The sequence below is a fragment of the Malaya genurostris genome, chromosome 2, assembly GCF_030247185.1.
Source record: "Malaya genurostris strain Urasoe2022 chromosome 2, Malgen_1.1, whole genome shotgun sequence".
NCBI lineage: Eukaryota > Metazoa > Arthropoda > Insecta > Diptera > Culicidae > Malaya > Malaya genurostris.
The window spans coordinates 334,040,346-334,066,554 of record NC_080571.1 but is presented as its reverse complement, the minus strand read 5'-3'; the positions used below and the strand labels follow the sequence as shown (position 1 = coordinate 334,066,554).

At 36.8% G+C, this 26,209-nt stretch overlaps 1 protein-coding gene across 2 annotated transcripts; it reads left to right on the top strand.

Moving 5' to 3' along the window:
• The first annotated feature begins 1,763 nt into the window (after nt 1-1,763).
• Nucleotides 1,764-22,155, top strand: LOC131431641 (ATP-binding cassette sub-family G member 4-like). Of its 2 annotated transcripts, none has more exons than XM_058597474.1 (6): nt 1,764-2,188; nt 10,906-11,303; nt 11,374-12,365; nt 12,437-12,537; nt 21,524-21,679; nt 21,734-22,155. In XM_058597474.1, exons 2-6 carry the CDS (start codon nt 11,077-11,079, stop codon nt 22,073-22,075), a joined length of 1,818 nt encoding a protein of 605 aa, XP_058453457.1. In that variant the 5' UTR covers nt 1,764-2,188; nt 10,906-11,076; the 3' UTR covers nt 22,076-22,155. The 2 variants fall into 2 exon arrangements, with proteins under 2 accessions (XP_058453457.1, XP_058453458.1); XM_058597475.1 differs by lacking the exon at nt 1,764-2,188 and adding an exon at nt 3,067-3,184.
• The last annotated feature ends 4,054 nt before the right edge of the window (nt 22,156-26,209 follow it).

Genomic DNA, 26,209 nt, shown 5'->3' with positions numbered 1-26,209 from the left:
ACGGAGAAAAGCAACTGCCCACGACGAGTATTCTAAGCAAACTGTCATGGATTATTTCCTAAATCATAAACTATGTTGTGTTCTTGTTTCGATGCAGCTTTCTGCTGAATAGACCATAACCAGCTGCAATATTGTTGTTGTTCTTACTGACAACTCAACTGCTTCCGAAACATGAATGAAAACACCTTTTGTTTTAGGTATTTAAATTTTAATTTCCTGCAGAATTTCCAATAGTTAGGAAAAGATTTTTATAAGAAATTTTAGCTTACGTTTAGTTTTTTTCTTCTCGCTTACTATGGTTCGTTCAACTGTTGTTCACACGCAGGTGTTCAGGCTATATAGGTTAGAATAGTTTAGGTTTAGTATTAGGTAATTCAAATTTTAATTTGTAATATAAATAACAATTCAATAGAATAAGAGTTTAGATTCCGTACCTAGGTTTTAAAGTTCACTTTTAGTATATAATCACTAGTAATAAGAGTAAAGAAAACTTCACTGCACTGTACTGTACTGATACTGTGACTTTCAACTTTTTGAGTTTGACAGCGGTTCCTGCTTCCTCTTCGCTCCATTGGCGCAGTGACCTTTTGACTGCTCGATGGGGGCACCACCAACTGACGGGAGAAGCACGTTCGCAAATGGCGTAACGATTGTCATGTTGGAAGATACAACGAATTTCGTTTAACATATACAATTAGAGTGCAGCACACGAAACTCACTTCACTGTTCCACGTGAAAAAAATGGTTATTTACATTCGTATCAGTTGTGCACAAATTCTTCACAAAAAACACTTTCCACTAAGAGTTTACGGCATTTTTAGACAATTTAATTATGTACTAGACTAGACTATCGTTTTTAGCTTTTCAATGAATTGTGTTGCTTTGACACTTCTCATGAGTTTTGGATTAATAAACTTGTTAATAAAACCAGTTCCATTTTTGCTTTCTTTGGGCTGTCTTTAAGCAGTTATAGTGACAGTTAGATAGCGATTTTTACGATTTCAACCACAAAATTAGTTGGCAATGAAAATTTCGTGGTAGATTTGAAGTTTGCTGGTTTGTGTCCAGAATATTTACCAACTAATCATAATTAGTTATTTTGGCAATTTTGTTGTTAAAAACAACTAGTTCAAAAACATTAAAATGAATTAGGCGCAGAGCTAATTTCGGTCGTTCCGTGTATGGAAGAGAGAATGGTGAAATGGCGAGTCGTCGTCCTTCCGGAAAGTAGGTAATCCATCAACCACTGCACTGTAAAGTGAACTTTCAAAATTTATTAACTATTAAGGTAATAGTTCTAATTGAAGGTAAAACCTTTTTTATTTGAATCTACTAGTGTACAATCTGTCAAAACCATCGAAGCGCTGTGATCTATGGAGACTGATCAGAACAAGTTCTGCAAGACAATTTCTTATACTTTTTCAGACACTTCGTGTGGCATGACTGAACTATAAATGCATAAAACTTTTTCGCAGTATACAACGAGTATACTAGCAAAGTTTGTGCTCAAAATTCCTTTCTTTCTCACGCAGGGACCATTCACCGTTCACGTTCTGCCATTTGCTGTGGTATGCTAGTTGTGCGCTACGCGAGATAGTAACTTTGACTATGCCACGCCATGTCGGGTCGAGTTGGTTGTTGGACTAAGGTTGGCCACAACCGCTCTCAATTGGTTTCAATTAAACGATTTCTTTTAACTCTCGCACACGGCTTCATACTCGCGCTGGAAGATTTGATATTGTTCAGAGCGGCCGTACTGGCGGGACCGCTCAATCAGTTAAACCTGCCCAAGTCGTTCAGACGTGTTTTGGTTTTTCGAAACGGCTCGCGGCACTCCAATCGCGTTTGTTTGTGTTGTTGTTTTATGTTTACTTTGTTGTTCCTAAGTTTAGTATCAGACTGTGCTTTATCACTACCGGTGCTGATGTGTTGATTGTGATTGTGATTAGTTGACACTAAAAACCCACCTGTGAAAATCTGCGAGTGTTATCAGTTCGATTAGCCCGAGTGAGTTACCCCTCGTTGATAACGGAACCGGAGCGGGTGGCAAACAATTTAGAAGCACAAGGCGAGATATTTTTGCACTCCGAATGATTCAAGCTTGCATCGCACCAACGGAACGTATTAATAACCGAGGCAATCAACCTTTTGAACCAATTGCCGGGAAGTTGATTTCATCCATCAGTTAGTAAGTCGTACCGCTTGTTTATAAACGAAATCTCATTTCGAAACTCCTATCGTCAGTAAATTTCAATTGATTGGCTTGGTGATCGATGATCTGCAAAATCATCATTATCGATCTATTTAGAGCCGACGGATTTGCTAGAAGAGATTTATCCATCTCTTCGTTTTCATTTTAGTTTGCATAAAAAAGAGAAATCAGTAACGGCACACTCATCTATTCAACCTCCAGGCAATGTTTTGTTGTTCCATGAATTGGTCGACAATGTCTAGACCGCTACAGACTTGGTCGCCACAAACAAAAACAACGAAAATAAGTGAACTTTACTCTCGTCTCACTCGTCTCACAAACAATCGGACATGTACGGTTCTGGTGATCTCCGTTCGCGAAAAGATCGCTTTCTGTTATCAAAAAAAAAACGAACGGAATGCGTGTGGGCTGATAGGCGATTGTGTGGATGTGATCCCGACTGCCAGGCACAGGCACCGGAAGTTGATGGGACGATCCCAAAATTATCAAAACTTAAATTACCAAGAAAAACAAAAACAATTGCTAGCAAACTGTTTATTTGGACTTGTTATATTTTATTCGCTGGCAGTTTCAAAGGTTCATGCAAATTAGTCATTAATATTCAGAACACTTCACCGGGAGATTGCTAATCTAGTAAATGTTCTAATTGTAGTATTCAGGGTTTTTGTTGTGCAATACACGCCCGTGGGATAAGGTTTCTCCATTAATTTTAATCTCATAATTGAACTATAAATAATTTATAATTACAGACCAGCGCTCGTAGAGCGTGGTGTGATTCAAAGATTATTGAATCGATGTAGTATTGTCGGCTGTTTGCTTATCAAACCAGTGTTTTGCTTTTTAACATGCTGGACGTTGTTTGAAGTTGGCATTCTAACAAATTTTGTAGTTGGATTCGCATGAGATCTAACAAAAGTGAAGTGAAGTGATTGAAGCTTATAATATTTGCTCTAGTGATACTGTGCTTTACTGGTAAGAATCATCTTTCAATCGGGAAAATTAAGTTCTCCATTTTATCGTCTCTAAGAAGCAATAACGTATAGCAGTAGCTTGGAAGTGGTTCAATACTGCTGTTTTAGCGAAGCAAAATGCTCCAAATTTCATGTTACTTCTGAAATTAATCTATGAAACAGAAATAACAGATCTCACTATAACTAGTGGTTCTCGTATATGAAATGACTAATGGATTTGAGATGAATTAGGGTTTCTATCTTTTCTAATGGTCGATCGTTAGTCCTGAGCTGAAACGGTGGCCTGTATTACCATTCTTGCATGCACTTACTCTTACATTTCACTCACGCATCATCTCACCCATCAGGTCCCAAACGATACATCTTCACAATACAAACTGGATGAACATCGTTTGACAGCTATCAGTGGTTTGCTCATTGGTTAAGTCATTATTATTTCGTTTTATTCTACAATATTCTATCTCATTCCACAGTAATCTATTGTACACAAACCACCAATAAACGTCAAATATGGACTCGATTTACCGTTCATTTGTTGTCATCGTGTGAAACCCAATTGGGATACGTTTACTCCACTTAATTTCCACTTCACACTGGTATGAAGGGCCGGTACTATGAAAATAAAACATAAAAAAGAGCTCAGTTAAGCCCTACCGGCCTCTCCAACCCCGGATGTTGGAGCGTAATGCAATCAACATCTTATTAATTTAATTCGTTCCATATCTTATTCATTTAATTCAATTATGAAACTAAAAGCTGTAACGTGTATCTTTATCAAATTGTAACGCTAATTGATTATATGTGATGATGTTTGCAATACCATCAAGCCCACCAACCAATGGAAGGGAGATTAATTATATTAAACATTCTGACACACAAATATTACGAAATGATCAGTATAGTTTTGCCTTTCTCATATAGAAAGGCTATGCAATCACTGTGAAAATCGACTTTTTAACCGAGCCCCGGAGGGCCGAATGTCATATACCATTCGATTCATCTCGACGAACTGAGCAAATGTCTGTGTGTGTGTATGTAACAAAAATATTGATTTTCATTTCGATCCGACTTCCGGTTCCGGAGATACATATAGTGAAAAAAATATGCACTCACTTTTTTCAGAAATGGCTGAACCGATTTTCACAAACTAAGATTCAAATAAAAGGTATTATGGTCCCATAGCTTGCTATTGAATTTCGTTTGAATGCGACTTCCGGTTCCGGAGTTATATGGTAGTATGTGAAAATTTGAGAAAAAGTTTACACTCAATCAACTCTGGAACAACTCAACCGATTTTTGCAAACTAAAATTCAAATGAAAGGTCTTATAATATCCTAAAAATTTGTGGAACATTTTATCTGGATCCGACTTCCGGTTCCAGAACTAAAGCGTGATAAGTGGAAAATTACGAATTTTATTAGTATTTTTCCACGAACGATGGTTAAAAACAGGTACAAATCCCATAAAACTGTCTGATAAATTCTTCTAGTTTGCAGAGCTTGATAGTTTGTGGGCATAAATACTTAATTCGGCACTACTGGTCCCCTCTTTTCCTGTTCCGAGAGCACCGAAAGTGGAGAAGAAAAACTCCTAAAACTAAATTCACTTCGATTTCTCTGCGATGCTTGAACCGATTTTCACAAATCTTGATTTGAATTAAAGTTCATACTGTCTTTAAACCTACTGTGAAATTTCATCCGGATCCGACTTCCGGTTCCGCAGTTACAGGGCAATGAGCGTCAAAGTTTTCAAATCGCCATATAGAGTGACAGTATGTACAACACCGAAAGAAGAAGAAAACACAAAACGAACAAGGCGTGCTTTGTTCTATTTCGTACACGTTGTGTAGTGATGTCAATAATAATAATAACAATCCTACTACATGTTTCATGCTGCTGATTCATGCTGTTTAGCACGCAGGAGTAACAGAAACGCAGGTTCGTTTCGTTAGATTTAGTTTAATTGGTATAAACGAAATAGAGCATGAGATAATAAGTATAAGTTTAACTACGTTCAAAACTGTTCCAATTTGTAGGTCATATTTGTTGGTAGCAAACGAACCAACTTCGGCTATTCCGTTCATCTGAATCCGGTTTCGGGAGAATTGGAAATAGTGATTAGAAACTGCAAAAATGATCTCACTCACTTTTCTTGGAGATGGCCGAATAGATTTTCACAAACTTATAGGTTCAAAAGAAAAGTCTTACAGTTTCATACGGAATTCCTTAATTTGTTGTGGATACTACTTTCGGTTCCGGAACTACAGGGTAAACAGATTTTATAGAGTTTGTTAGATTAGGTTCGAACAAACTTTCCTATTTCTATTCAATAAACAGTTGTTTTTGCGAATTTCACGGTTATATTTATGATGTAATGAGTGATATGAGAAAGGCATCATTACACCACTAGGTGGATTAAAATAGGTTTTATATGATAAAATAATGGTGCTTCTGAAAAGAACATTTTACGAAGGCGTTCGTGATGGAGAGTGACGAGTTGAGTTCAAATTCCGATGGATACCACTGACTTCCGTCTCCTATTTCCAGGATGACCTGTTGTCCGTGAATGCAAAACTGATATGTGTTCTGTTGGAGTCTCCTGCTTCTTCCGCTTGCGGTAACAAGCTTTGTATTTCGCTTGGAGATTCCTCGATCGCACCAAAATAAACACGATGACAACGACAGCCAAATTCGAAATGAATGGCTTCTGAGCCGGTGCTATGCATTTTATATAGCAAATCAGCAGTAAGTTTACTACAAACTACAACTGGTTGAAAAATGGGCCGTATACAGTATAGTGAAGTAAAATTTCGCATAATTCTTTGGGTATAAAATTATGGTTCTAAATGGCACCTTAGAGAATTTTGATGACGATTATTTCATTTCGGATTTTAATATTTCAGTAAAAGAAGCTATCAAAATGTTGTACGGGATTAATTTCTGGCATCCCAGAAGGGCCAAATTGTATAATTCTCTAAGATATTAAACACTGATTGCATATAAATAATTTTAAACACTGTTGCGAATTAAGCACTGTGAAAATTGCAAAAAACTAATCAAATTATATTAGTTTTGCAATATTCGATTTACAAAGAAGCAATGTTTATAGTTCTTTAGAAAACATTTAGAGCCATTAGAACGGCTAATTTTTTTTTATTGTTGTCCACTTTTTGTTTTCTTTCTCTCCAATGCAAACGACCAAAAGCTCTGTTGTATGATGCAATCGCTCTTGTTTTTGAGTTGAAAACTAACTTTGCGTACAAACCGCAACACATCCGCGCATCATGCGAAACTGGTTTAATGCGTCTTCTCGCCTTGACGACCGGAAGGCAAATGAGAACTACGATCTGAGCGTTTGAGGTTTTTAATCACGCAGAAGGTGCGCTCACCAATGCCGCTGTTTGAATGTGTCTTCTCGCCCCGACGTCTGCTTCCATCCAACGCACAAGAAAAAAAGAATGATCAATTTTCGACCACGGCTCCCCTTTTATAACGTTCAGTTGAAGATATGTGCCTGACTACCTCAATATTATACGGTGCGAGAAGGACAAGTGTTAAACCAGTCCGAGACATCGATTGAAGTCGAAAAATTTGGTAAGAAAGCTATGGTCTGGCAAGCAATTTGTAGCTACGGTAAGATTTCGAAACCCTTCATCACCACTGCTTCAATGAACAGCGAAATATACATCAAGGAATGTTCACGAAAACGACTTCTACCCATGATTCGAAGCCACAAGGATCCTGTTGTCTTCTGGCGAGATCTTGCTTCTTGCCACTACTCGAAATCAACGGTAGAATGGTATACTACCAAAAATGTCACTTTCGTCCCAAAAGACATGAATCCACCAAATTGCCCACAACTTCGACCAATTGAGGAATTCTGGGCATTAACGAAGGCACATCTTAGGAAACATGACTCGGCAGCCGAAACCATTCAACAGTTCGAAAAAGATTGAAAAAAAGTGTCAAAACTTGAGTCTGTATGGAATTTACATTAACGCAATAAGGTGCGCCAGCTAGTCTATAATGGCTAAGCAGCAAATGTTGAGAATAATATTCTGTTGTTGTACACACTTAAATTGGTTTAACGACTTCAGTAATATTTTTGACGAAATTAGAACAGCTGAGTGTTCGGTAATCAGTTCCGTAATTAAAATAGTTTTTTTCCCACCTGTCAAATTTTACCGACTAATTTGTCTCGATGGCATCTGATCGGTAATTTTTAGCAGTATTTTTCGGCAAATCATGTAAGTAATATAACATAAACATAACTGACCAAGTCAGCATCTGCGTCAATAGCAGAATCCATGTTTTTTTTACCAATAATAAAATGACGATGTTATTCATGTTTAACCCAAGCACTTTATTTTTTCTTTAAGGTTTGAATCAATGTAATTTACAAAAGAAAGATCAATCACTGAATAGTTTGCATTAATCGCTCGCCAGTCGTTGTTAGATGTCCGAGTCCAAGCAAGTTGTATGATACAAAAAAAAACTGCTTGTCTGTCGGCTGTATATCGGCATTTAATACGAAAAAAAATTCAATTACCACTTTAAAACATTTTCCTAAATCTGGCTCCAACATAATTGAATGCTGCTTCCATGATATTGCAGCACTAGAGCCTATGTCTGAAAAAAACCCTTCACATAGACCAGAGGAACATTACTTTTGGTGGGGTATGCATCTTCCGGCTGTAAACATCAGTTAACGTTACAAAATACTCATTAAAACAAAAAAAATATATTTATCTTTATCCATTCTATGATTCCTTTTAACAAATTTTCTTTCGCAGGATTCTCATCCCGAGCTCCCCTAGCGCCTCGACATGGGCTTTTCTGTAGAATGATGAAAAACGTTCGCAGAAAATCTATTAAAGTAATATTAATACATGTATGCCGATCGGCAATATTTAAATATATTATAAATACTTACCATCTTTAATGTGCTGGCCCAGGACTTCAACATATCCCGGAATAAGGCGACGACAAAAAGAAGTTTTAAACAGCGTCACAACCACCAATGGTGTTTAAGATTTTATCCATTTAGAGAATTTTTAAATCCAACTTGCAAAATGGCGGGCTCAACACAAGCACTTAACTTCACATTTGATACATATTTTAACAAGTTTACAAAATAAGAACGAACATTCCGCAAAATAAAAATACTAGCTGTAGGCTCAGCATTTATTTTACCGAACAATTTGACAGCAGCAAATACAATCTAGTTAGCTGATCAAATCAGTAGAAAAATAACATTGTACAGTAATCTTTCGAACAAGTGCTGAATTCTTGTTTTTCTATTTTCTGAATACAGTTTAAATAGTCCAAAAAGCATACTGTTCTGCAAAATACTAGTTTTGATGGATGGACCAGCACTAAATTTTACCGAACTTCGAATAAGCAATTAAGTGAATTATTTACAGCGAAATCAAAGTGCGTCCATACTTTCTGCGACAGTCTTTATGGCATATTCGAACGATTATGTTGCCAAAAACGAACCGTGCCAAAATCGGTCCGAAGCAAAATATCATGCTGTACACAGTCTTTTGGGTACTTAGAAACAAATGTATGTAACAGTATAAAAAATCGTGTTTTATGTTGCTTCCAAGCATTTCTTTGCCAGACAGCGCTCAAAACTTCTACTGCTCAAATAGGGGAAAAAGTCGCTTACACAAAAATGTCGATATTTTTGCTAAAATGGACGAATTTTAACAATCTATGGCTTGTTGGATAGGTATTACCGTGCGGAATCTAAGTCTAGACAAATATTCTGTTTTCAAGGTCAAGTGTGACAGATGCTGTCAAAAAAACTTGACATAAAACTTCGTATAACGTATAACGTATAACGGACATTTGTTCAGTTCGTCGAGCTGAATCGATGGGTATATTACATTCGGCCTTCGTAATTTCGTTTTCTAAAGTTTGAGCGAATTCTATACCTATTTTTTATATTTATAAAAAAGGTGAAACGTTGAAAAACTTTGTTACTTTGTTGTAAAATGAAATTTGAAATTTTTTGTCGTGAATACGACTTACTTTACTATGGGGCGCCTTTTCAAAATTTACCCTCTGAGAGAGTGATAAGTTTTTGATCGTGAATATCTCTTGTTGTATCTTACGAATCAACATAATTTTTGCTACATGCCATCGGAAATATGATCAAATTATTATGATAAAATTTTCAGTTGTGTGACATAATCTCAAATGATTCAAAATTAAACTTTTCTGAAATGTTTGGTATAAACGAGTATCAAAGAGGATAATTCATAAGGCGCGTTGGCCTTTCTCGTATTTTGAAAGCTCATAGCTCAGTGATCTGTGAATGAAGTTATATAATCTAACTACCAATAGAATCGAAATTTCTCAACTTAAACGTGTATATCAATAGCATTAAAGTATTTCAATAGTACATTATTCAAAAACCTGTCTCATTTGACCCATGTCAACACCAGCCAATCAGAACGCGTTCTGAGGAGGAGAACAAAATATCTGCTGCTGTACAACCAATCGTTCGAGGAAAAGGTTTTGAACAGTGTTTAATATCGTAGTGAGTTCCACAATTTGGTCCTCCTGAAAGGCAAGAAAGAATCCCGTACAGCATCCGGATAGTTTCTTTCAATGAAATGCAAATCCGAAATGAAATAATCGACATTAAAATTCTGTATGCGGCTATTTTTATAGCCGTTAGGACCGCCCATTAGTGAAAAAGCTACAAACGAAATCACGTGAAAAGAAACCTCCTAACAAAAATTTGATCAGTTTGGTTTCTATCGCCAGTGCGAGCAGATGTATTTTGTGTCGTTTGCAAAGCTAGTTTCGCTTCCGACAAGAGCGATTAAGTCACAGCCACCAGTTCTTTGCATTGGTGAAAAAATAACGGAAAGAGGACAACGGTGGAGAGCATCACACAAAATTAGCCGATCTAATGGCTCTAAAAGTTTTCTAAAGAACTATTAGGATTTCAGATAGGATATCATAGGATAGGAGATATCACACCGACAAACTTTAAAAGTTTCAACTCGTATCACGATGATGTGGACGTGAGATTAGTTGATGGTAAAATATTTCATTTTCCTGTTCATTTCGTATTTCCATAAGGCGCCGACATTAACCATTCGCTATTTTTCTTTGTTACATTTTTCCGTTTTAATCGAACATAAATTAATTTTTTTTAAGAAGACCATTCTGAATGGTAGTTTGAACTCATGATTTTTTGACTCGCAAATAACTTGAGACCGAACAGTTTATTTACTATGGAAAACGAGTTTTTTATGAGTAACCGACCCGCTGGTCAATATCGTACAAACTTTGAATACACAATTTGCTCAGATCACTTCAACAAAACTGCCGTACTGTAAATAGTAATTAGATGCAAAACGGCGTAATTTATCTGTGCCCTGAGGGTCGAGGCTGAGACGCTCACTCGGCAACGATTAACGATCCGTTCAGTATCGGTAGATGAGATAGTAGATATAAAAATGAGCATCCAGTGCCGATGATAGAAATAATTGTATTTAATTCAGAATTTTATGGACGGTGGGAATTTGCATAAGCAGTAACAAAACATTGGAAATGGGATTTTATTTGCTGTACAAAAGATAATGATCTTTTCGTGGCTTAAAATAATAACAAAAATTCTTATTCCAACTGAGTTTACTTTCCTCTATCAAGAAACCGCATCTCTTATCATAACTTTTTACTATTTCTTTTTTTTTTTTTGCAGTCTTCCACCCGTCCTCATTGCCCCCTCAACTCGGCATCGTGCTGCTGAAAATGCGAACAGATTTCGCGTAGAATCTCGCCAAGGCTCTTCTCTGTTTGCGGTTTCGCACTGTTAGTGTACACGTCCCTCGATCAATTAGTCTCAGTCGGTTCAGCAGTTCGCGAAGGCAAAATGGGAATTGATACGGCGATCGCCATCGATGTGCAAAAGGAGACCGGCGGGCAGGGTACGTGTTTGAGCTTTCGCAATATCGCCTATCTGGTGAAGGGAAGCGATGGCAAGAGCAAACAACTGCTGCACGGTATTTCCGGTAGCTTTCGATCCGGCCGCCTGGCCGGAATTCTCGGCCCTTCGGGAGCGGGGAAGTCATCTCTTCTGAATATTCTCAGTGCGTTCAAGTTAGTATCGAGACGGAAATGACATCAACGCTGATTGCAAATTCATAGTTTTTTTTTAAATATATTTTAGAACGAAAAAAGTTACCGGCGAAGTGTTGGTCAATGGACAAATGATCAAACGACAGAAGTATCGGCGGGAGGTGACGTACACTTCGCAGGATGTCAGCATGCTCGGCAACATTACCGTGGTGGAAAGCTTGGATTTTGCGGCGGAACTGAAACTTCCGAAATCCGTGTCCAACATGGTTAAATCGAAAACCGTCAACGACATTATCAAACTGCTGGGACTGCAAAAGTGCGCCAACAATCATGTCGATACGATCTCCGGTGGGGAGAAGAAACGGCTTTCCATCGGATTGGAGCTGATTTCGAATCCGAAGATACTGTTTTTCGATGAACCGACCAGCGGATTGGACATCATTGCCGCGATGCAGGTGATCGCTCATTTGAAGGAGTTGGCACTCAGCGGACGGTGCGTGGTTTGCGTGATCCACCAACCGAGTTCCAGTATTCTGCAGATGTTTGATGATCTGATGATTCTTTCCGAAGGGCAGTGTATTTACAGAGGACCGCTAGACGAATTGGTAGCCACCTTCAAGGCTAGTGGTTTCGAGTGTCCAAACTATTACAACCGAGCGGATTTCGCGCTAGAAGTGGCCAGCTTAAAGCACGAGGGTAATCTATTGCATCTGATCGAGAAGGCCAAGGAGGATGCTAAAATCGGTGAAAAAGTGGTGGCTGATTCCAGCGAAGAATGTGACTCGTTGCTGGTGACCACTGGCACCGATGATGTGGAATCTCCAGACTCTGCAGACCGGCAGTATCCAGTTTCACAGTGGAGCCAGTTCATGACTCTGACGAAGCGAACGACCTTATGCACGATGCGTGACTTGCAACTGATGAAGATGAGAATGATGGCTCATCTGTTTGTCGGGCTGCTGATCGGAGTGGTGTTCTGGGATGTGGGAAACGATGGCTCAAAGGTGCTCAGTAATGCGTCTTGCTTGTTCTTTTTCCTGATATTTGCGTTCTTCGCCAACTCCATGCCACTGGTGATGACCTGTGAGTAAATCGCGGGGAGGAGGGGGTTAAGGTGGTGGTGACGTTTAAAGTTTTTTTTCTTATTTTTGCAGTTCCGCTGGAAACGGCTGTGTTCATCAGGGAAAGGATGAACAATTGGTACTCACTCACGGCCTACTTTTTCTCCAAACTGGTGGCAGATTTTCCATTCTTGGTGAGTAATCACAAGGTATTTTTCGAAAATTCACCCGATATTGAGAGTTATGTTTTTCAATTCTTTATAGTTAAAAAACTATTTGATATAAGGTGATATTTTTTTCACTTTATATTCTCAGTTGACTACATTTTTATACTGAAAACATTACAAGAAAATTGCATTAAATTTTCATAAACAAATTGTTATTTTTTATAAAAAATCGGGCATTGTAAAAAATGGAAGAATTTTTTTTCGTTTTCTTTAAATCGGATTATATTACTGTAGCATCACTGAATTGACTGTAAAAATTCGGTGATGGAGAAATGGATAGTTTCGGAATGACGATTTTTCAAAGTAGAAGGGTTTCGCGCGGATTCGTTTCTGGGATTGGGGTTCAGTATGTAAGTTAATACAACACTTACATCAATGCAATACATACTACCTTGTTTATTAGTTTACACTTTGCCAAATTGCTGGAGTTTTCCCAGAACGTTTACATCCTTTTATTTACATTTCGAACGACTTTTCTCACCCGATTTTTTTAAACTTTCGATTTAATAGTCAGCGCTGAAGAAATAGTTCTTTATTTTCAAATTAAAATTTAAAAAAATATTCAGAGTGGAATGCTCTTGTTTTTGCTCGGCTGCTCGGCCATCCATGGAAGTTGACCATCAATGTCAACTTCCCTCTCTGAGCAGCCTAGATAGCCGTGTAGTGTCGGTAGCGGTTTCCCAACTGGCTAAGAATAACGCTACGGTCCACCTGTACCGGTGGTATAAGTCCACCAAACAGGTAAGCCGTGTGGCATCCGGCGGAATTATTTTTCACCAAGAATTGATCCACTGGTTTCCTGTTCCATGTCGTAAAAGGCCACAAAAATAGGATCTCCTAAGTCAAGGTGTATTTCCGTGCCGATGGCTGAATGGCTGCAGGAGGTTAAACAATGCAGTCGTGAACGGAATATCGTGGGATTTTCCCTTACTGTGTTAAGCGAAGCTCTGGCACAGTGGACGACTTCTTTCTTCGCATCTCGTGGGATTTAAATGATTAAAACATTAAAAAAAATCCTTACATGGTTCGCTATAGGCGATTATAAGCCAATATATTTGGTTTCTTCTAGTTGTTGTACGTTAAGTGCTGGAGGTGGAGTGTTCGTTACTCTGATTGATAATGGTTAGAGTGGCACAGATCAATCTTCAGCATAAACGTACAGCAACTATGAATCTATCCAGACTTCTGCAAGAAGGTAAAGCTTCTATAGCTTTGGTTCAAGAACCATATTTCCAAAAGGGAAACTTCTACGTTGGACAATTGTTAAACCCAGTCTTTCTTGCCTTCAACAAGACCGGTATGACTAATCCACGTGAAATGCCTCGAGCATGCATACTTGAAAATAGTGCTCTCGATGTTTCTCTCATATCGGAGCTCACAACTCGGGATATTTGTGCTGTCACAGTTGGTATGACTACTGATGGCATAGACAGGAAATATGTCTATTGTTCGGCATATTTGCCGCATAACCAACCTTCGCCAAGCGATGACTTCAAAAAGGTTGTATCATACTGCTGCAAAAGTGATTTACCGCTTGTAATTGGCAGTGACATAAATGCTCACCATATCATTTGGGGCAGCACAGATATAAATTCGAGAGGCTCTGATATGATGGAATTTGTGAGCAGTACAAACCTGCACATAGTCAATGCAGGAAACCGTCCAACTTTTGCGAGATCTGGAAGAGAGGATGTTTTGGACGTAACTCTCTGCTCTGATAGAATTGCGCATGAGTTGGTGAATTGGCTCGTCTCCGATGAGCTCGATCTTTCGTTGTCTGATCATAAGTACATCTTCTTCGATCATTCAAACGTTAAATTTGATATTATCACATATCGTAATCCCAAATCTACAAACTGGGACCTCTATGAAGAGGGCTTGGCGACTAGATTTTACGGGTACCAACCAACAATTGAAACCCCAATTGATTTGGAAAATGTTGTCGACGAGACAAACTCACTCATAATTGCAGCATATGAAGAGGCTTGTCCACTTCGGATTGTGCGAGCTACTAGAGGAACTCCTTGGTGGAATGCTGAACTTGCTAGACTAAGGAAATTATGCAGAAGAGCTTGGAACCACCGACGCAGAAATGGGTCGGAGGCATTCGTGTCGGCTCGAAGGGCTTACAAAAATGCTCTTCGATCATCTGAGCGAAGTGGTTGGAAAAGCCTCTGCACAAATGTCTCTAGTCTCAACGAGGCTAGCAGATTAAATAAGTTACTTTCGAAGTCTAAGGACTTTAATGTCAATTTAAATCTGAAAATGTCAAAGTGTCTACTGCATTTTTCCAGGCATCAATGAAGTATTCTGGTCAGAGCTCTGACTGGACATTGCAAACTCAATTATCACATGGCTACTATTCAACGTGCTGAGTATTATTCGTGTGATTTGTGTGAATGCGATTATGGTACTTCATATCATCTGATATGTAACTGTCCCGCATTGACGCAGCTACGTATCCGGGTTTTTGGTTCTCCATACATGGTTGAGTCTGTGTATGCGGAGCTAAAATTGAAGGATATTCTCTCGTTTCTCACCCAATGTGGTAAGGAGCTATAGTCGGAAGGGTTCATCGTTCTTCCTGGAGTGAATGAATCCCTTCTGTATTCACCTTAAATAGGGTTTAGCAGATTGTTTGGCATCCTTTAGGGGGTGCCGAATATACTTCTGCTCGTACATACTGCGAATCGTTTTGCATTCTTCCGGGAGTGCAGAATGGTGTCGCTTTTGTAAGATCTCTAAAGGTTATAGGTTTTATTAACAGCAGACTGTTCGGGACCTCGTAGAGGCTCAGAATTTACTTCTGCTTCCACTTAATGTGATCCTCAGCAGATTGTTCGGAGTCCCTTAGGGGTGCAGAATTTACTTCTGCTTTTATGTGTTTTTGTGTCGTCAATTTTTCCCATCCTCCTAGTCCAATCCTTACCATTTCCTTTCAATCCTTCCCTCTTATATATCGGGAAAATGTTGCAAAAAACAAATTGATGGCAAGGCACAAATCTCCAAATATCAAGGGGAACGTGCCATTTGAGCCAATTTGTTCTGATTCCTGATTCCTGATACATCAATGCAATACATACTACCTTGTTTATTAGTTTACACTTTGCCAAATTGCTGGACTTTTCCCAGCACTTTTACAGCCTTTTACTTACATTTAGAACGACTTTTCTCACCCGATTTTTTTCAACTTGCAATTTAATAGTCAGCGCTGAAGCAAATAGTTATTTATTTTCAAATTAAAATGTAAAAATTTAATCTTGTGGTTCAACATAGTGGAATGCATTTGAGCATGCTCTTGTTTTACAATCGTAAAAACGGTTTTAGAGAAATGCATCTGTTCTTTCATAGTATTGAATGGTCCTGTAAATTACGGAAATGCTTGGCAAAGAAGAATCATTCTCGGCCTTCTCGTACAGTTCAAATGGCGACAAAATTTGATCATTACCAGACATTTGCCAGGTCCTTTTTCGTGTGCGGTAGTGTGAAAATGTCACGCCGCGGATCGAACGGATTTTTTTCTGTGCAAATAAACATTTGAAAAATGTTCTAAATTTTTAAATTGTTGCGGAGCACCATCTGAGAAATAAATACACTTTCGTGTTTGTGGATACATGGTTGTTAGTCAAAAATTCATTCAATGCTTCAAGAAAAGCGTAAGCGGCCACGGCGTCGTATTTTTGCAGTCCGAAATCGTGAAATCCGAAACGTATCTAACGTATTTCCAATATTCGATCTCTTCCAACGGATGTGAGTTTGTCCATCTAGTTTTATATAAAGGGTGATTTTTTAAGAGCTTGAGAACTTTTTTAAACAATAAAACGCATAAAATTTGCAAAATCTCATCGGTTCTTTATTTTAAACGTTAGATTGGTACATGACATTTACTTTTTGAAGATAATTTCATTTAAATGTTGACCGCGGCTGCGTCTTAGGTGGTCCATTCGGAAAGTCCAATTTTGGGCAACTTTTTCGAGCATTTCGGCCGGAATAGCCCGAATTTCTTCGGAAATGTTGTCTTCCAAAGCTGGAATAGTTACTGGCTTATTTCTGTAGACTTTAGACTTGACGTAGCCCCACAAAAAATAGTCTAAAGGCGTCAAATCGCATGATCTTGGTGGCCAACTTACCGGTCCATTTCTTGAGATGAATTGTTCTCCGAAGTTTTCCCTCAAAATGGCCATAGAATCGCGAGCTGTGTGGCATGTAGCGCCATCTTGTTGAAACCACATGTCAACCAAGTTCAGTTCTTCCATTTTTGGCAACAAAAAGTTTGTTAGCATCGAACGATAGCGATCGCCATTCACTGTAACGTTGCGTCCAACAGCATCTTTGAAAAAATACGGTCCAATGATTCCACCAGCGTACAAACCACACCAAACAGTGCATTTTTCGGGATGCATGGGCAGTTCTTGAACGGCTTCTGGTTGCTCTTCACTCCAAATGCGGCAATTTTGCTTATTTACGTAGCCATTCAACCAGAAATGAGCCTCATCGCTGAACAAAATTTGTCGATAAAAAAGCGGATTTTCCGAATGGACCACCTAAGACGCAGCCGCGGTCAACATTTAAATGAAATTATCTTCAAAAAGTAAATGTCATGTACCAATCTAACGTTTAAAATAAAGAACCGATGAGATTTTGCAAATTTTATGCGTTTTATTGTTTAAAAAAGTTCTCAAGCTCTTAAAAAATCACCCTTTATTTTGTTTATTTTGGCCTGGCATCATTGAGCTAACATCATCACTTTCAAAAAACTGTTGCACTTTTTCAATTGTTTCTTCGAAAAAAAATTCCCCTTTAAAAAACAGAAACACTTCTTCAAGAAACGCTTTCTTGAAAAAAAACTTTTTCTCTCTGGAGTCGATAAAATCTCTTCTTCAATTCTCAACTGCCTAGAATTATTTATAAGATATCGACTGGTCCCCATTTCACGAGCAGCTCTACTGGTTGACCAATTGTTTGGCAAAAGTCTTAAAATTTTCACTTTTTCAGTTTCAGTGATATTACCTTCGTGAAATTTGTGTTTCAAAAATGTAATAAATTTATGCTCCTACTCCGTCACTGTCATCAAACAATGAACACGAGTCATCTTCATCGTCATCAAAAGTATCATTCCTCCGATGAAATTGTATCAACTGCAAGAATTTTCGTTACTTTAAATTAATGGTTTAAGAATTATTCAATAACACTCAAGGAAACATCACATGTCAAGTGAAACAGTTGTTTTTAGGAAGCTTGCCGGAATTTTCAGCAGAAATTTTTTGTGCTTTCCGGAGATATGATTGTGTAAGTGACGTAACCGACAAAACGCGTTGTATTTTTACGCGCTCAATTTTCTCAGAGATGGCTGCCCCGACTTTAACACACTTATGCTCGTTTGAAAGCTACTATCGCACCATTGATCAATTCGAAGACCAAATGGCTGTGACTTTTGGTTCCGGAGATATAATGGTATAAGTGACGTAACCGACAAAACACGTTGTTTTTACCGCTCTATTGTATATAAGGGTGCCCATATTTTATGATCACCTCTAATTTCGTAAAGTGCTATTGTTCAAAAGTTTAAGCACCTCGAAAAAAGTCCTCATGCAAAATTTGAGCTAAATCGGACATGGGTAATGGGTGTTGCCCAGCGGTTAAAGTTTGAAAATTTTCTATCTTGAAAAAGCACCATAGGGGTGAGTACATGATATTTCCGAAATAGAAATTTTTTTTTGATGCCAAAAATCATAAAACTGCATGAAACGTCGAGATTTTGTGTCATCTCAAAAAAAAATTATTTTTTGAAAAGATCAACATTCTGGAAATTTTGATATTTTTTCTAAGTCCCAAAAAGTCGAATTTTTCCAAAATTTTTTTTTTAGAGATGACACTAAATCTCGACGTTTCGTGCAATTTTAAGATTTTTGACACCAAAAAAATTTTTCGATTTCGGAAAAATTTTCGAAAAAATTTACGTTCTGAGACTTAGAAAATTTTTGATAATCTTTCCAAATCCCAAAAAGCTCGACGTTTCATGCAATTCTGAGTCTTTTTGCAGTGTGAAATTTTCAAGCCTATCGGAAAGAAACTCTGGAAGTTATGGGCCTTTATCTATGCTTTTCTCATTCTGCAAAGAAGCTCGGCGCACAGACATAAGATTTCTACTTCGATTGACTGAAAGTTTTGACAAAACATTCGGGCTTTCTAGTGCTATAATTTGTTTCCTTCGATTTTTTGACAATAAACTTCAAACGTCCATCGTCATTCGGAAATTACTTCACCATTTTTTTCAAATTTTGCAAACACTTTCTACATGTAAAATACTAGACCCCAACGTTTTTGTTTTCGTTTTTTGTTATTTTGAGGGGATTTCACAACTACGAAAAGGCGGATTTTTATGTGAAAAATCGTAGTTTTGAATTTAAGGGCTGAGCACAGTACCGTAAAGAGGTAGGTTTTTTGCTATTTTCCCGTTTCATATTAAATTTTCTTTGAAACGGTGCAGAATATAGAAAAACCCACCTGACAATGTCTTCGAAATTTCAGAATGATTCATTGAATTTAGCGGTCGTGTTGTATTTTTTTCTGACTGAAGAACTGCTGAAAATTGGAACGCTCGTAAATGCATACCTCTACTTGTTCATCGAATATTTCGGCTTTGAAGGCTTGTATCATAAATCTACCGTGACAAAGTCTAGATAATTTAGTTTATATGCGATTAGTACATAAAAACATATATGTTATCGCGATAAAAATGAAGTCTTGTATTTTTCTGTGAAACAAAGTCAGTTTCAATGCATCCGCCATTTTTTTCGCTTTGGTTTCCTGATAGCATTCTAAAAAAGAAGAGAGAAATAAAATTGGCTCGACAAGGCTGCCAAACACACAGACATTCAATCTTTGTGAAAGTTGAATATTTTTTCATTGTTCATTGGAATCCATGTAATGTCCAACCCATACGATAGATTAATGTGATAAAACTTCTCATCAAAATAATAAAATGTATGCTGGCAATCCGGTATAGTTTGCTCATATACGAGAGAGTACAAGAGAAATACGATGCGCAAAGGGAATTGAGCGAGCCACGTGGTCGATTTAAAACTCAACAAATGAAGTCCCAGAAAATTTTAACCGCTTGAGTTGCACGAATCGTCGCACAAAGCATAACAGACAAAACCGATACATCGAAACCAGGAATATTTTCAGTGATTGAGCGTAGTGAGCTTTCCACACGTTTTGAATGCTTGTAAAAATATGTGTTTTTGATTTGATTCGTAATGGATTTGTGAATATTTACTAATTCAATCTTTATTGTTATTGATTAGTATGAGATTATATGTGTATGTATTGACTAACATGCTGACAATGTATATGCCTGAGGTTCATAGCAAGCTCCTTCTGAAGAACGATTAAAAACAAGAAAATATGTATTCAAGTATTTTCGGTATCTTTACCAGTACCAAATAGTAATTCATCGCATGAGACGGTGCAGTCGAATTTCATTATCGATTAAAAAACTATTGAAATATGGAATTACTGGACATTTACTAGACAACGAGACGTATCAAATAAGTTTGTTTTCCATAAACTTATATACTTTTGAATTGTGATTCTGGTACCAGGTTATATGAGTGTTATATGTTTCATTGTTCTAAATGAACGATAATACTTGGCTTGTATTCATTTTATTCAGTAGCCTGTCCAGCATCAATACGTTAAGCTAAACATAGTTGGACATTACTAGCATTATAAACGTCAGTTATTTTAGAAAATGAACGATTTCTTTCAATACCCATTTTATTGCATTCAACTCATTATTTGAAAAAATTCGTGTCATTTTTTATATGTAATTTTTGCTCCCAATATAACGCCACCGAGTCCACAGTGTATTTCTCACACCACCATCGTACAGCACCGTGCAAGCAATACAGAAAATGATGAAAAGTTGATGAATTTTAATGGAAACTTTTTCAAATTTAAGTTATTTCGACTAAAGTTTGATAATTTTGAGTTGCCTTTTCAGATTCTTTGAGAAATTTTGGTTCAAACGCTATTTTTCAATTTTAAATTCATCCTCGTGAAACGGAACAGTAACTGTTTATGCATACGGCAAAACAAAATGTCCAAATTCTAAGAATACTTGGTTGTGATAAATTTAATTGCGAAAGCTTAAGTGTTTTTCGTAAATCAGTCTTGTTTTTGAATAATTGATCAAAAACGCTATGCGCGCTTTCCGCTGCATTTCACTTTAAGCAACCACCAAATGTTCAAAAAGTTAAAGAAAACACAAACGAAATCGTTGGGGACTGAAAAAACATCTATTCTATCTTTGCTGGTTTGATTTGTTGACCTTTGATTAGTCTCCACTGAGATACAGTGGACACCGCAAATCAATCACCGGCTCCTAATAAGCGTTCTCAAAAACACTCCTTTGCCGCCTTATTTCTTAATATTTTTCCATGAAAAAAATATTATTATTATAATGATTATTTTTATTATGCAAAACATTTGAATTTTTTTTGGAAACGATAGCTCTAAAAAAATTTGCAAAACTAGTGTAATATTGTAGAATACATTTACTCATAAGATGAATTTTCTAATACCTTCAGAATATTTGTTCAAATTCACACGCGCCTTCTGCGAACAAGACAAAATAATCTTACTTAGACGGTCGGTTGAACAATAGAATTTCACAGGACATTTCAAAAATGTCTCTTTACTAGAATAGGAATAAAATAAGTTGTATTAGTATTAGTTGTATTAAGTTGTATTATTTTATGACAAAAGATTTCATTAACACACTTTCACGGATTGTAGAGGTTTGATTTTTGATTTCATAAAAAGACAAGTTTGAATTGAGTTCAGATGCGTTCTGTATGAGAAATTGTCTGCTGGTCTCCCATCAGATAATTGTTTCTCAATATCAAGATTACATATTAGGAAAAAACTTTTCTGCTTCCAATTCTAGATTCTAGGACCGACACTGTTCCTTGCCAGCGCCTACTACATGACTGCCCAACCGATGGAGCTGGAACGCGTGGTGATGCTATGGGGAATCTGTATCCTGACTGCTTGGATTGCTCAACTGACCGGTTTACTGGCAGGCAGTTCATTGCCACTAGAAGTAAGTTCCCAGTTCCTTTTATAAATGCTAATATTAAAATTTGATTATTTCCAGCTTAGCGTATTCTGCGTACCATGTTCCGTCATCCCGATGCTAATTTTCTGTGGGTTCTTCGTGCGTTTCCGGGAAATGTTCGACTTTCTGATTCCGTTCACCTACATCGGCTATTTTCGGTACAGTTTCGAAGGTGCCATGCAGGCCATTTACGGGTTCGATCGGGCAAATATCCCGTGCGAAAAGTTTTGCTACTTCGGCAAGGTTTCCAAGTTTTTGGAAAGCTTTGACATGGCCGAAAATAAGTTCACCATGGATGTGTCCGGACTGTTGGTGTGGGTTTTTGTGCTGCATGTGGCATTGTATGCAAGTTTAGCGATAAGACTGAAACGGAATCAATGATGGGAGTTTTTTTTTGGTTATTTTAGAATTAGGTTTTGTTCGATTATATGAACCGGTGCGAAGGGTTCAATTTGCTAATAGATAGTACTGTATCTGACGATGATGACAGCCTAAATTAGAACTATATGTTTCCCAGTAATTTTCAAAACTTCTGCTAATTTTCTAATCAAAGACATTACTATTTCAATGTTACTTCTTCATATATTTGTTCACTACTATTACAAAAGCTTAGGATTATTTTAAAAATATTTTTCCTCGCAATTCTTTTTGGCATTGAAACTAGAATTTCTAGAATCAAATCGGTATTTCCTTTACTGTTTTAATTATATTCTCGTTTATCTGGTTCTGTCTCAGCCATTACCACTACGACGCCTTTTGAAGTATCTATAGATGTGCCTTAGGAGATAGCAAGATCATAAAAAAATCAAAATTTCGGACATATCAAGTATCTCCAAAGGCAGGTATTTGTTTTCCCTTTTACACGATATCGGCCAAAATCGAGCTCTGATACACTGAAGTGGTATATTAAATTGTTCAGGAAACTTGTGTCGAGTGAGAATACTATAAGGGCTTCAAATGCCTAATAATATTTGAATATACATATTTTTTAAATCATGTGAACGATTCAGTTTCGATGAAATACGTTTAAAGGTTTAAGTGATTCAAAAGAATTGTTGGGTACGAGTAAATCGGAAGTACTGTATCTAAAAAATGCTCGAAATTCCATTTTGAAACTTTTACCATTATGTTTTCAATTAATACATCAATCGATTAAAGCCATCAATGCAATTTCGATTTTGAATATAGTGCCCCCTATATATTCTTAGTTGACACTTGTTAGAAGTTTATTATATATGTTTTTTTTTATCTTGTAGTCTACAATCGAATGGAAAAACACTCGACGCACTACACGGAACCCATCGCGATCATGAAACAATCAAAATATTAGTTGTTTTTCCGAATTTGATTGGTTAAAATTTGGTACAACTAATCGATTGTTGTTTTTTCTAAACTTTCATTTTTGTTTTTCGAACAACAGAAACGATGGTTAAAATAACAAAACTTTTGATTGAAAAAAAATATGCTGTCAGTTAGTCAAGACACACATCTTTCAATTTCAATAAAGATTTTAGTTACAACAACCGACCTTGTTTTCGATTTAACAGTTATGTGAGTTGAAAAACAAATCGGTTTTAGTTGTTTTAGATATTACGATTAGTTATTTCAACTTAAGCAAAATTATTGATTTTGAATGACAATAAAATATTCCTTATTGATATACGTTCTGATTTTTTAAGTGAAAATTCAGTATGTTAAGATATATATATAAAAACGTGCTTAATCCACCTAGCAGTGAGATGATACCTTTTTTATATCAATCCGCATGTGTTTTTTGCATGAATATTCTTCGGTGTTTCAGTTCTCGTGACATTATTTTAATGACCGTCGATTTAAGCGGCAATTTGAGATTTTAATTACTCATTACACTGTAATATCGAAACAGCAAATCGGTTCGAATTTGAATCTAAAAGTGTGACAACGGATTGAACATTCCATGATATGTCGGAATAAGTTCCACTTTAGAGTTTACGGTAATTTAAGGTACTTCCAGGGCCGATTCATCATTCTGTAATTCCAGAATCGGAAGTCAGAATTGGGTAATATTACCTTATTTTGTCTTCGTAGATCTGGATTTTTTTAGAAAACGATTGAGCTTTGAGAAACGACTCGATACTGGAACCGGAATTCGAAAATCGGTTTAGCCGAAGTCAGACAAATTCACCTGAGTAGCTGTTTAGTTTATATTTGTTTCAAAATGATTGAAATTCGACTATCCAAATCTGCTAATTCGATAAACCTGATTAATTTATGTGAAATAGACATTTTTATACTAATCATCCTGTATCCCCTAAACCGGAAATGGGATCTGACTGAAAAGCAAGATGTTTTACAGGATCTTAAAACTTTTCATTTGAATTTTAGATAGGTTCAGCCATCTACGAGAAAAACGGGTCCACAATTATCATTTCGTTTCACATATCATCCTGTAGTTCCGAAACCAGAAATCGGATCCAAACATAATTCAGGAATCTTGTTTAAGAGCATACGACTTTTCATATGAATCTGAGTTTGTAGAAAACGGTTGTGTCATCTCCGCAACAAATTGAGTGAAATTATTGGTCACACACGCATTTGCTGATCTCGACGAACTGATTCGAATGGTATAAGGCTGTTATGTTCTTCCAGCATTTATTGCTGTAAGTAGTTTAAATCAATATAATTATGGAATTACTTTCAACTCGAAAATTCTGCCCTCATCTAGTTTACATATGTCATACAATTATGTTGCCAAAAACGAACCGTGCTAAAATCGGTCCGAGGCAAAATGTCATGAAAAAGGATACTGTACACAGTTTTTTTGGAATTTGGAATAATTGTATGTATAAAAATCGTGTTTTACGTTGCTCCCAAGCATTGCTTTGTCATACAGAGCTCAAAATTCCTACTACTTAAATAGGGGGAAAAGTCGCTTACACAAAAATTTCGATATCTCCGTTAAAAATGGACGGATTTTAACAATCTATGGCTTGTTGAATAGGTATTACCGTGTGGAATCTATGTCTGGAAATATATTCTGTTTTCAAGGTCAATTGTGACAGATACTGTCAAAAAACTGAAAATTTTGACCTAAAACTTCGTATAACTCAAAAAGTAAACATCCGATCTCAAAACCATTCCATAGCGTTCTGGGCGTTCCTTTCATTTGCGACTAAATTAATCAAAATCGGTCCAGCCATCTCTGAGATCTCGACCTCTTAGTTGACAACACACATACAGGCACATACACACACACACACGGACATTTGCTCAGTTCGTCGATCTGAATCGATTGGTATATAACATTCGGCCCTCCGGGCCTCGGAAATTTTTTCTAAAGTTTGAGCGAAATCTATACCTATTTTTTATATATATAGAAAAGGTAAAAACATGTAATATTTAATATAAATAATATACTGTCTTTTAGTAGTGCTGGTGTCAACGAAACTTTCTAATTGTGACCACTATATTACTTACGAACAAAAAGTCGAATCGAATGCACTGATTTTCATTTTTTGAGCCATTGCAACTTACAGTTACAACAGATTATATGAATGAATATTGAACATTTTCAATTTAATCACTTTGTTTATACAATTTTTGTACATGACTTGAAGATAACATGATGCTCATTCATTAACATGCATTTCACGATGGAGAATCAAGTTGATTTTAAGACCAAAATTCAAACGCATACAATTCACTGGGTGCTAATTTTTGTTAAACACGTTTTGTTAATTGCAATATCTCTAACGGCTATCTGTTCTATGCATAGCTAACGCTCGGATATTTTTTTTCTCGAAATACAGTACATTTTACGGAAAAAAAAAACAAAAAAATACAGTACATCGGCTTTTAAAAACAGTACGTTTAACAGTATACATTATACAAAGCAAAGCCTTGGCATTACATTCCTTTTGTGGAATTTGGCCTTTCTGTTTCAACAGACTTCGCAGCCGATTCTTAGTGTACAGAATCATTGCATGGCTAGTACTATGGATCCTACTGACACTAAGAACCCTTCCAGGTCGGGGCTCGAACATACGACAACTGGCTTGTAAGACCAGCGTCCTATGCATTGAACCGCCAACCCGGGACATGGTACACATTATACAGTACATATAAAAATGATGAATAAAACAAAAGAAAACTATTATCGGATGATATTTTTTTATCATCTCAATGTTTTTTTTAATTTCTCAGTGTAAATAAATAAATATTAATAATATTAAAATATTAAAATATTTCAGTTAAATTAAAAATAACAAAATATACGAAACATGAAATAATCATCAATTGTATTCATTTGTATCCTTTCAATCGCCTTCGATTTCGATCTTTCTGCAGTTGCCGTCTCGTATTTCTCTTTTGATGAAATTTGACGAAGCAGTCCATGTTTTGTTTTGGGGTAATTGTAGAATTCAACGCACTCGTACTTTAAAATGCACTTCACAATTAGTATCGCTTCCAGTGTTCCCACTTCCAAGTACGTCTTATCTGTGGTCCATGTTTTATTGACTGCAGAAAATATGCGTT

Excerpts from the sequence above, each read along its gene's own strand:
- LOC131431641 (XM_058597474.1), top strand. The coding sequence starts at position 11,077 with ATGGGAATTGATACGGCGATCGCCATCGATGTGCAAAAGGAGACCGGC. Across the intron at positions 12,538-21,523 it reads TGGCAGATTTTCCATTCTTG|ATTCTAGGACCGACACTGTT; the intron begins GTGAGTAATCAC and ends TTCCAATTCTAG. Across the intron at positions 21,680-21,733 it reads GCAGTTCATTGCCACTAGAA|CTTAGCGTATTCTGCGTACC; the intron begins GTAAGTTCCCAG and ends GATTATTTCCAG.